This window comes from Chelonoidis abingdonii, chromosome 20, assembly GCF_003597395.2.
Source record: "Chelonoidis abingdonii isolate Lonesome George chromosome 20, CheloAbing_2.0, whole genome shotgun sequence".
Lineage (NCBI taxonomy): Eukaryota > Metazoa > Chordata > Testudines > Testudinidae > Chelonoidis > Chelonoidis abingdonii.
Window position 1 is genome coordinate 23,395,614 of NC_133788.1, and position 12,178 is coordinate 23,407,791.

Below are 12,178 nucleotides of genomic sequence, written 5' to 3' on the forward strand. Positions count from 1 at the left end.
GTGCTGAAGCATTCTGTGACGCCTCAGCAGGGTAGGAGCTGCTCGGGGGGCCGTGAGTTGTGCCCGGTCCAAGGGGCATTAGAGCAGGGAGAAAGCAGCCTCATCCCCCCAGCACACTAAAGGACCGGGGCAGGCAGCGGCGAAGGGCCCAGCCAACCAGAGGATGAAGAAGCAGCGTGCCTGATTTCAGAGAGACGCTGGGCACTGCCAGCGGGGAGCTGGGCCAGACCCAGACAGAGATTTCCTTCTGCTCTTAGGGAGTAACAGACTTCAGGGAGGCCACCCAGGGCTCCCTGGGCAGTGTTCCCAGCAGCAGCTGGGTGGGGGTGTTGGCAGAGGTGGGGCCAGCGTCCAGGCAGATCCAGGGGGTTACCGTGGGGCAGGTTTGATATGCAGCAGCAAGCGGTGAGATTGCTCCCCAGACGCAGGGGCACAGCTGGTGTCTAAGCAGTCTGCCCACATGATGCAGCCATGCTGGAGGGCATCTGCGATTAGTAAGGGTTACAGGGCTTAATTGGATTAGACTGGGGTGGGGGAGGGGAAGCAGCTCTTCAGGAATCTATGACCCCTCCCTCTCTTCCTCCGGGAGCAGGGACAATGCATGGGCCATGGAGCAGGTGGTCCTGGGCAACTTGGTGCAAGGTTCAGCTGCAGGGCAGGAGATCCCATTAATTAGGCCTGGCCAGGCGTGGCCCCAAAGGCCTGGAAGGACTCCAACTGGTGCCTGTTGAATTGGGGCATCAGGTGCTGGGGGACACACTGCGAACACTTGTAATGCTCCTGGATCCACTTGCCACCCTCACTGTCCTCGATGCAGATAGCAGCAATGCCTGTGCAACGTGGAGCAGAGCGGGAGGGTTACGGGGGGGACAACCAGAGACCATCGATCTCAGTGCTGGCTCAGCTGAGCAGTGCCCTGGGGAGGGGCCATGGCGGGAAGGCTGCATTGCTGTCGGCACAGCTGCGTCCACACTCTCCGTGCCAGTTGCTGTGGGGGGATGCCACCCTCTGCTGGGCACTGCCAAGGACGGGCAGCAGCCCACCCATGGTAAGAACTAACCAGCACTGTCAGTGACACGTGCCAGCCTGTGCCCTCGCCCCAGGGAACAGTCCTGGCCCAACACTGCAGGGGTGACCAGGTGCATTATGGGGGGAGTTCACCTTGCTCAGGAACCTCTGACTGGGACAGGCCTGGTCCTGTCTAGCAACCCTCCTTTCTCTTGTCCTGTCAGCCCTGCGGGGGCCAGGGGGTAACAGCGCTAGGCAGCACCCAGCTCCCCTAGGTCAGGGCGCTGCCAGTCACTGAGGGGACAGCACTCCACCAGCAAAAGGGCTGATGCTTCAGGTCAAACTGGGGAAGGGAGAGGTTGCCCCTCCCCCTGACACCCTACTCAGACTCTGCCCAGTCATCCCTGTCTATTTCCTATAATATGAGGCACTTAAAAGGAGCTGATCCTTCTCTTGGAGCAAGAGTGTCATAGGGCCATCAACCTGGAGCACCCCCTGGTAGCCTGCTGCGGTTCTGCCATTGCATCTCTGCCTCAGTTTCCCCTAGTGGGCTTCAGTAACTCTAATGAAGCTTCTATATATTCAACAATGCCCCTTCAGGGGTGTGGTTATTTAACCTTCAAGAGGAACCAGGCATCCCTCAGTGCTTCCAGCTGGGGAGGGGGCAGAGATAATCTTAGTCCATCAGCCCCACTTATGTCCATCCAGATCCCTCCCCAGCAAGGCCCTCTTGACCCAGACCCTTCTTCTGGAGCCAGGGCTTGTCATCAGCTAGGCAAAGGGTCCCCACAGGGGACAAACCACAACAATCCTGCCTTGAGATGGTAATTCCTGCACTCTGGGGCTTCTGCTACTACCAGCTGAAGTCCTTCCATGGGCTAGGGTCTGCTGAGCTGTGGCATTCTAGCACCTCCCTTTCAGAGCCTCTCCCACCAGGCACTCTTCCTCAATTTCCCTTCTGGGTGAGCCCCATCATCAGGTTCCTCCTGAAGCCCTCCCCATGGTAGCTCTCTTATTCTGGAACCCAGGCCTTTCACCCAGAGCCTCTCACCTCTCTCCTACGTGGCTCAGAGCTTCCTTTTTAGCTTGCCCAGGTGTTTACCTGCCTAATTAACGGCCTCCCAGCACCTCCAGGAGTTCCCCTAGTCCCAGGTGAACCTGAGCTGCCTCGTTACCCCATGTGGAGCCTGTCAGAGGCAGGTGGCCCTGACTCCTTCAGAGGGCCAGCTACCTTCCAAGAGAGACCTGTGTAATAACGATGGGGAGGGTCTCCCACCCCTGCTCTGCCCAGTCCAGGCGGGTGCCCCTGTAGCACTGTGGAGACCTCCAGGAGTGACCGCTCCACCCACTCCACTGTGTGAACCCAAATGGGGAGTTAATGACACAATGGCTGGTCCAGCAAAAGGGCCAGTGCTGGGGAAGTTTCAGTTGTGAAAAGGTTTCTGGTTTTCATCACCAACCCGGAGATTTCAAACATATCAGTCCAAAGTTCTGAGGTTGGGTCAGAAACTTTTCAGGGGAACTTTTGGTTAAGGAAAAACCTGAGACTCTTTCAACATTTCCCACGCCCAGTGATCGCCTTGTCCAGGTGGCTCCATTTCCCGCCCTGCCAGGCTCCAGGGTGATCGCAGCCCTTTGGCCAGCCCCCCCGCCCAGGCATCATGCTGCCCCCTACCTGCGATCACTCCCCCTTGCTGCTCCACCAGCTGGATGGCAGCGCACATGGTTCCCCCTGTTTCAATCCACTGATCCACCAGTAAGACATGCAGACCTGGGGTGCAAGGGCTCAGTTAGGTGGGCTTCTCCCCACAGCCCCCTCCCTCTGCTGTTGCCTCGATGCCGTTACCACCCCTAGTCCTTCCTGACACTGCAGCTCAACAGGCAGAGGCAGAGCCCGCAGACAGGCAGCACATTGCTGTAACGGTGCCCGTGGGATGCCAGGGAGGTGCTCTGCCATAGAGCTGGGCACCTGGAGCAGGCTAGGTGTAGGTGGGGTGCTGGGCTCATGATTAGGGGAGTTCAAGGGGAGGGGAGGGGAGGGGAAGGGAGGGGGGGAGGGCCCTTCCCATGGGACAGAAGGTGGGTGGCAGCACCCGAGGGCAGGAGCCAAGCACAAGAACCCGGGGGCTGCTGGCCATGCCTGGCACAGCTCTTACCTGGCTGGATGGCATCTGTTCTCATCTCCAGCAGCTTCTGGCGGGCTGAGTAGTCAGTGTAGGGCTGCGTGCAGGTCTCCACACAGAGGTGCCCGGCTTTGCGGATGGCCAGGAAGCCTTTCTGCAGGGTGTTGGCTATGGCAGCGCCTGGGACAGGGGCAAGCAGAGGGTTGAATTGGCTCCAATGCCCTGGGAGATGCCACAGCACTGGAGGGGCTGGCCCCAGGGGTTGCAATGTAGCTTGCCCTGAGTGGCCCCGCAAGGAGAGGGCAGGCCAGTGCCTGGGTTAACTCTTTGTTCGCTGGAGGTCAGGTGGTGCCCTCACCCCAGCACACAAGCCCATCCCTAGCCCCAAGGGAGGAGATGCCCAGGAAAGGCCGGCAGGTTACCTAGGATGAAGCCCATGGCGTCAATTCCAGCGACCAGGTCGATGGGGTCTTCGCAGAAGGGCTGGAGCAGGTCCGCAATGCAGTCCTGCAGGCCCTGGGGAGACGGCAGAGCTGCTGAGGGTGCCACCCACCCGCCCAGTCTGGAGAAGAGATGCCGGCACTAACTGGCCGGTGCTCACTTCATTGCTAGGTGGCTGGCCATGGGACCCAGGCCCTCGGAAGGGACACTGCTGGCCCCTGCAGTGGCACCGAAGGCCTTTGCTCCACTTGCCAGCCCCCTTGGGCAGCATGTGGTGGAGTGGCAGGGACAGGAGAGCTAGGCAGCCAGTCCCCTCCTGCTCCACTCAGCGGCAGCCAGTCTGTCAGACAGCTCCCAGGTGCTGCCTGCGTCTCTCTGACCGGGCTCAGAGCCAGCAGGTGCCTGGCCAGCGATGCCCCGGGAACAGGGTCAGCAAGGCAGAGCCCTAGGCTGCTTTCTGGACCTGGGGGCCGAGGCTGCAGCCCATCGCGTCGTGGGTCTCCATGCTCAGGGCTCGGGGCCATCCTCCCCCTCACTAACCCACCAGCCCAGCACCATGGGACACCTGGCAGAGGCTAGTGCCAAAGCAGACCCTGCTCGCTCGCCTGCAGCTGTGCCCATCACCACGGGGCTGGGGTGTGGCTAGCTAGGGAGGGTGACCCTCCTGGTTCTGCTCTCTCCCAGGAAACAGGCAGGTCCCTTTAACCACCGCCCCCCCAACCTGCTCCACACCCCTGGGCCCAGAAACCCTGCAGCTAGACAGCTCACCATGTGCAGGCCCCATACTGGGGGAGGGGGAGGGTGCCTACCTGCTGGTGACAGTACAGCCTGGAGGGGTCAAGCCAAGGATAACTGGGGCCCTTGACATTCGGAGCCATGAGCGCTAAATACCATCCCTTCTCTCGGCTGGCGGGAACACGCCGCAGGTCCATGAGCACAGGGCAGGGCAGGGCCCGGACAGAACCAGCTGCACGGGAAGAAGAGTCAGCCCTAAATTTGCTGGCATGGCAGGCAGGAGAGATGCTCAATGGACACCTTACCCACCTCCTACCTCCCAGCAAAGCCGCTCGCTGCGGTGCCCCATGGGAGCAGAGAGCAGGCACATCTGCCGCGAGAGCCCACCCCAACCCTCTACGGCAGGGGCCTGCAGCTCACAGGTAGCCCAGGAACCCCAGGAAAGGAGCCAGGATGAGCCAAGCTCAGGGCTGAGCTGGCTTTGTACAGGAAGCACCTGCCAGGCCCTCACATCTGGAGCAGAGTCCAGCCACCCAACTGCTCTATTTCCTGCAGGGCTGCTCTCTGCGCTGTTCAAAAAAAGCAAAGTCAGGACAACTTGGCGTCCTGGAGCCTGAGTCCTAGATGCTGTAGGTGGGCTCAGTGCACCAGTGTCTGAAATAAAGAAGCTGCAGGATCCCATAGTCAGGGGCTACCCTGCAATGACAAACCTGCGCAGCTCGACGCTTATGAGCAACCCTACAATAACCAACCAACACAGCCTGGTGCTTGTAAACAACCCTACAATAACAACCAACAGAGCCTGGTGCTTGTACAGAACCCTACAATAACAACCAACACAGCCCGGTGCTTGTAAACAACCCACCAATAACAACCAACACAGCCTGGTGCTTGTAAACAACCCTACAATAACAACCAACACAGCCTGGTGCTTGTAAACTACCCTACAATAACCAACCAACACAGCCCAGTGCTTGTAAACAACCCTACAATTACAAATCTGTATGCTGGAGCACACACAAAATTCAGCAAGGAAACAGCTTTCGTTGTCAAGTTTCCTACTGGTTAGCACAAGCGAGGAGGAGTAAATCTGGGAGGGGCCTGACCTCCCAGTAATTCCCTAGCACCTTGGCATCCATGCAGCGCTGCAGAGTCCCTGGAGACCAGTCAGGATTCTCTTGTGCCTGATGCTCCAGGGGCCCTGGCTGTGCCAGCCCTCAGGTCCTTCAGCCCGAGTCCTGGTGCATTTCATCCACCTTTCTGCCCCGTAGCCCTCGCTTTCCATGGGCTGCTGCAGCTCGTTCCCCTAACGTGCCCCAAGCAGCAGCCCTGTAAATGCCCCCCAAGCAGGGTCCAAGCTGGCTCAGTACCTGCAGTAGAGTCTCTGCTGTGGAGTCCTTGTCCCAGTGCTTTGGAGCCCTGGAGGGTGGGCAGCAATCAGGCCGCACCCTCGTCCCTGCAGTGCCGAAGTGCAACTGGACACGGATGAAGCTCTCGTCACAGACAACAACAGCTGGGGAAAGTGCAGACTGGGGCCAAGGGCTGGTGAGCTCACAGTGAGCTGTTCACCATCCAGTCTCTGGGCAAGCCCCAGAGGACACGGTCTGGGGGAAGGGACGGGAGGGAGTGGATGCCAAAGGGAGGGAGAGCCAGGGGACACGAGCCTTGGGAGCCCCCAATGGGAGAACACTGGTGTCCCTCCCCTGCCTGAGTGGCCCAGGTGCCCAGTGCAACCCCATCATCACCGCGGCCTGAGATCTCTTCACGCAGGGCCTGTGTGAGGAAGTGGGACTGTTCTTAATGTTTCCTCTGGATACTGTGTGGTTGCCTCAGTTTCCCCTATGCATTTCTTAAGTCTCCAGCGTGCATAAATGGCCACCACTCCATATTCTGGCACCAAATGGTTGGGACCCTTTCCCCCTGCAAGGGGATGCTAAAGGAGGGGGAGAACAAAGAGATCAGGTGACCTCCTGGCCCGGGAAAGAGACAAAGGCCAGAAAGGAGGGGCTGGAGGGGGGTTTTCAGTTTGGGGCTGGCTGGGGACGAGGAATGAGGACAGACGGGGGTGTCTGGCTTGCTGAGCCCCAGAATGGACCAGGCCGAGAGGTCCCGTTCTCTGTACCTACAAGCTCTGTTTTAGACCCTGTTCCTGTCATTGAATAAACCTCTGTTTTACTGGCTGGCTGAGAGTCACGTCTGACTGCAGAGTGGGGGTGCAGGACCCTGTGGCTTCCCCAGGACCCCACTGGGGTGGATTCGCTGTGGGAAGCACACAGGGGGCAGAGGATGCTGAATGCTCCAAGGAGAGACCCAGGAGGTGAAGCCATGTGAGCTTCTTGCCCTGAAGACAGTCTGCTCCAAGGGAGAGGAGGCTCCCCAAAGCTCTGCCTGGCTTTGTGGGGAGCAGTTCCAGAGCATCGACGGGGACTCCGTGACTGCGTGTCAGTCCTGTAGTCAGGCAAGTGACGGCAGCACATCGCCAGAGTCCAGCTAAAGTCAAAGCTCGCCTGGGTGACCACAGCAGTGGAGCTATGGCAGGCAGCACACGGGCTTGCCCCAGGGGTAGCACCCAGGGTCCCTGCTGCTGTTACTCAGCAGATCTGCTCCCGCACCGGGTGTGGCTGCACAAGGGGCAATCCCAGCTTCAGACTGTGGTGGAGACAGACCCTGTGTCACCTGGGGTCCAGCAGCTGCAGGGACCACGACTGTCCAACTGCAAAGGTAGCTGGATTCCTGCACACCCCTGCTCAGGCCTGAGGGGTCTACTCACTGGGCCCTCCGCCAGCTCCGTGGCACTGCCTCGACATGCTGCACACGGCTGCTCCTCTGCTGGGGCAGCATACGGGAGCCAAGCTCACTGTGAGTCAGGGACGAGCTCGTCCCCCAGGCTGTCCCCAAGCTGCCTGCACCTGCCTGCTGGACAGGCTCTAGTGACCCTGCAGGGTGGAGAGAGCCCCAGAGCCCTGGTATTACTGCCTAGGGAAGGGGATTGCAGTGAAGCTCCTTATCAGCATCCTGACCCCCCTTCCCCCAGCACTCCCGGGCCACGGTGCCCCCTGCCAGCACTGCTTGGGCCAGGGGAATTAATAGCACCTTGGGTCTCTCTCATGACCAGCCCCAGGGTGGAGCCCAAGGAGGAGCCTTGGGAGCATAGGGTGGAACCAAGCCAAGCCAGTCCCCAGGAAAAGTATCTGGACCCACAGCTGGCTCCTGGCTGCCTGGGTGACCTTCTGCCCTACACAGTCCTGTCGCTCTGTTCCATGCCCTTCACTGGCACTGCCCCCTGGGCTACGTGCCCAGCATCTGACCTTTCCTGCGGCCTTCACTTTGCCCCAGCAGTGATCCCCATGCAGGGCCAGGTCCCTGGCTCTGTGAAAGGGGCAAGGGGCCACACTGCTGCTCTCTTGCTTTGCTGGGCTCACGTGTGCACAGGAAGAACCTTGTCCCAAGTGCAAATTCATTCTCCAGAGACAACATCCCTCGTGCACAAGGACGTTGTTGCTGCTTGCTTGGGGGCCGGACTTGGGGCACCACAAGGCGCCATTGGCCCAAGCCCTCCCAGGGCAGGGGAAGCAGCAGGCAGCAGGCAGGGACTCCCTGGGTCAGCAGACAGCGTGGCCTGTCTCCCTCTGGGTCCCTTGCAGGGCTGGCACACACACAGGCTGAACAAACGTGTTGAGAACCCCATCGCCCTGGGGGGAGGGCCTGGGCATCAGCTGGGGGCACAGAGTCCAGGGTCCCTCTCCCCCTGCCCTGCAGAGAGGGGCAGGGCCTGTCTGGGGAGGAGCAGGTGCTTGCACGGGAAGGGCTCTGCTTCCTGAGCGGCAGGGTTTGTGCAGCGATCAGTCCCCCAGACCCTCCACAGGGTCCCCCATCGTGCGGTGACCCGGTCATGGAGCCCGTAGGCGCAATAGAGCCGGGTCCATAATCGCCACGCAGGGCTCGCAGGCCCCATGCCCCCTCTCTGGCCGCCAGGGGGAGCAGTGGGCAAGCAGGCGGGGACGGGATCTCATGCTACTGGGGATGCCAGCGCTCAGCTGGCACCTGGTGCCCAGGAAGCACAGCATCCTCTCTGCTGCTGCCTTGGGGCTGGTGCCAGGTGGCAGGGTGTGCTGGGGTTCGGGGGGAGGGCAGGGAGCATGCGACTCCCAAGCTGAGCCCAGAGCCTCGGACAGGCTCGAAGGCTGGTGATGTTGGAAACCAGAGGGCGATGGGGAAATGAGTTATCTGCTCAGCTCCCTGGCATCGGACTGGCTGGTTACAGGCTGCACCCAAGTCAGGCTCTGCCCTCTGCCCCTCATGATGGCATCTGAGACATCTGGCCCCACCTCAGCCTGCAGCCCAGACATGGCCCTGCGGGCACAGCCCTGCCCCAGCAGCATGGAGGAAATAGCAAACACCTGGTGAAGCAGCGTGGCACCATCACTGTGCAGCACACCTGGGACTGGCTCAGCTGCTGCCAGGGAAGAGCCCGGCCGTTTCCGTGCCACAGGTGGGTGCTCCTCTGGCTGGCAACCCGCCATTTGCTGCCCTGCCAGTGCACAGAGCCAGAGACCCGAGCGGATGTACAAAGTCAGGACACTCGCTAGCTTGATGGAAGTGATTGCCTCCGTCCCCACCCACCCAGATACCGACACATGTGGGGACCCCTGCTGCTTCTGGGGGCGGGTCATACGGTGAAAACAGGATGAAAATGGCTGAGAAGGTAAAACCCAGCTGGCACCAGGCTGCACGTGCCAGGGTGACGTGACCCTGGGAGTGGCTGAACAAATGCCTGCTTGGCCATGTGCTGCCATTCCCATCGCTTCACGCGGCCCCCCAGATGTGCTCAGCAGCAGAGCGCCCAGCCTGGGCTCCTGTCGGCAAGGCAGCGGGATTGCCAGGGGGTCACACATGGCTCATGAGACGAGTGGCCAGCGATGATAGAAACAAGAGGAAAAGGGGGCTCCCTGAACCTGCATTCATACCTATGGCCCTGGAGATAAAGGCTAGTGCTTTCCCACGCCCCTCCACTCTGGGTTTCGGCCCCTCGTGCCTCCCCCACACCACACCCCTCTTGGTCTCAGATCTCCCATCCCCCACAGCCTTCCCATCTGGATATTGGCCTCTTCTGCCCCGCATGCCTCTCCCCTCTGGGTCTCAGCCCCTCCATCTCCCACGCCCCTCCCCTCTGGGTCTCCGCCCCACCTGCCCCCCACACTCCTCCCCTCTGGGTCTCGGCCCCCCATCCCCCACGCCCCTCCCCTCTGGGTCTCGGCCCCACCTGCCCCAGCCTCTCCTGGGGATGCTGCTGGGGCCTGGCGCTAGCTGTGTCTGGGGGCCTGGGGGAAGGATGGTGCAGGGCTGCATTTTGCTGGGGAAAGGCCAAGGTGTTTCTGGCCGGCTGGTGGCTGAGACCTTTGTCCACGTGGTTGGCTCCCAGGGTCCCTGCACATTCCACAGGGGCTTTGGCTGGGGCCAGGGGAGGTGGTGATGCCGTGGTGCCAGGAGGCCGGGACAGAAGCCAATTGGCCGAGCCGCTCTCGGACCAGCCGGGGCTCGCATGTATCTGACTGCTGGAGAGGTCAGTGGCTATGCCCTGGGGGTGAGGCTGCCTAGTTGCCAGAGTGCCTCACAGAGGCCAGTGCGGACACTGCAGTGTCTGCCATGAGTCCATGGGGCTGGGGTACGGGCCTTTGTCTCCCAGCCCCCACCTGTTTGCAGCCCCATGGCCTAGGGCAGCGTTGGGAAGGGCTGAGGTCAGAGATGCTCCCTAATACCTGCTGGGCCTGGAGCCATGGAACAGCAGAGCTGGAGTCCCACGGGCACGGATGGCTCTTCACTCCCCCCACTTCCAACCAGCCTCCCATCCCCTTCGGCCCACGCCCTGCCCCACAATGCACCAGCCCAGCCCACCCCACAGAACTCAGCCAGAGAGCAGGGGACTCAGGACATTGTCTTTTAATAGCTCCCTCTGAACCCACGTCCCTCGGCACCCACCGGGCACGTGGTGCTAGGAAGGTGGGCCAAGTGCCAGGGCCTCGGCAGGGCCCCTGGCAAAGCAGGGATCCCCAGGAGCTGCACTGGGGCCTGGATCTGACTCACAATCCTCATCAGGGTGCTCGACGATGGGCTCATGGGGTGGGACCTGGCAAGGGAAGAGTTAAAGAAAGGTAAGCACTAATGGAGCAGGCGCAGAGCACGAAATAATGCCAGAGCTATAGGCCAGGGAACACACGGCTCGGGCACTGTCCCCATGCACTGCAGGACCTCCCCATGCCAGGGAGCACACGGCTCAGGCACTGCCCCCACGCACTGCAGGACCCCCCCATGCCAGGGAGCACACAGCTCGGGCACTGTCCCCACGCACTGCAGGACCCCCTCTGCCAGGGAGCACACGGCTTGGGCACTGCCCCCATGCAGTGCAGAATCACCCCATGCCAGGGAGCACGTGGTTTGGGCACTACCCCCATGCAGTGAAGAACCCCCCATGCCAGGGAGCACTGGGCTCGGGCACTGCCCCCACGCAGTGCAGGAGCCCCCCATGCCAGGAAGCACACAGCTCGGGTACTGCCCCCACACACTGCAGGACCCCCCCATGCCAGGTAGCACATGGCTCGGGCACTGCCCCCACGCACTGCAGAACCCCCCATGCCAGAGAACACACAGCTTAGGCACTGCCCCCATGCACTGCAGGACCCCCCCCATGCCAGGAAGCACATGGCTCAGGCGTTGCCCCCACATACTGCAGGACCCCTCTTCCCAAGCCAGGGTGAACCCCCAGGGAACTCTGGAAGAGTCCAGCACAAGTACACCCCACTGTGCACTGCAAGGCCTCCTCAGTGCTAAGAAGCATGAGCTTCAGCATCTGCCCCCACCCTGCCTGGCCCTGCAGCCTGGGCACACCTTGTCCTCCATGGAGGACAGCCACAGGCAAGGACGTAGCAAGGGCCTGGTGGCAGATTCCTCCTTCCACTTCCTAGCTGTGACAGAAGAGGCCTGGTCTCCCTGCTTGTGCCTTGGATGGCATCACCCCGTGCAGAGCAAGGGCCAAGCAGGTGTGAACACCACCCCATGGGCGTGGCAGAGAGTTCTGACTGGGTGGCACTTCCCCCTCCCCCAGCCCATACAGGTGTGCACATGTGGCACATGTTCCGCCCTGGGGTGCGGCCCAGTGAGGCTCCCCGTCACTCCCGATAGGGTGGGGGGTGTCATAAACAGATAGCTAAGGGTTAATGTTTCTTTCACCTATAAAGGGTTAACAAAGGGAACCAAACACCTGACAAGAGGACCAATCAGGAAACCGGATTTTTCAAAGCTTAAGGGAGGGAATTTGGGGGTGTTTCTTGGTCTTGGGTCTTTGTCTGTTCTGTGCTCTCTCAGCTATGAGAGGATCTATTTCCAGTCCTTCTAATCTTCTGTTTCCCAGCTGTAAGTACAAAGGGAAACGACAATAGTGCTGTTATTGTTTTGGTATTTACAGTTGTAATACTGCTGGAATGTTTAAATTGTGTCTCTTTTTGAATAGGCTGTTTATTCATATTTTTCTTTTAAGTAATGACCTGTATTGTCAACCTGATACAGAGATAGTTATGTCTTTTTTCTTTCTTTTTTATATTAAAGCTTTCTTTTTTTAAAAACCTGTTTGATTTTTCTCTGGTTAAGGCTAAGGACGAAGGGAGGGGGAAATTCTCGGTATGTTGGCTTGCCTAGGTTTGAAATGCATATCCTCAGAGAAGGAGGGGGAAGGTTAAATTGCCCTCTCTGTTTTGCATTCAGGAGTTTTAAGACAGTATCGCCAGATAACCAGGGAGAGCGAGAGCTGGGGATGAGATAAAGAGGAGACAAGGTGAGGGCTTGTTTGTCCCTTGCGTGTGAGACTCAGGCTTGAT

The 12,178-nt window shown here is 60.0% G+C and overlaps 1 protein-coding gene across 1 annotated transcript; it reads right to left on the minus strand.

Annotated features, from left to right (window-relative positions):
- Positions 1-130: 130 nt before the first annotated feature.
- Positions 131-5,754, minus strand: LOC116829732 (adenine phosphoribosyltransferase-like). The gene is made up of 6 exons (XM_032788709.2): positions 5,678-5,754; positions 4,382-4,539; positions 3,554-3,647; positions 3,165-3,311; positions 2,684-2,779; positions 131-830 (listed from the first exon to the last, which is right to left on the minus strand). Exons 2-6 carry the CDS (start codon positions 4,502-4,504, stop codon positions 673-675), a joined length of 618 nt encoding a protein of 205 aa, XP_032644600.1. The 5' UTR covers positions 4,505-4,539; positions 5,678-5,754; the 3' UTR covers positions 131-672.
- Between the last annotated feature and the right edge of the window lie 6,424 nt (positions 5,755-12,178).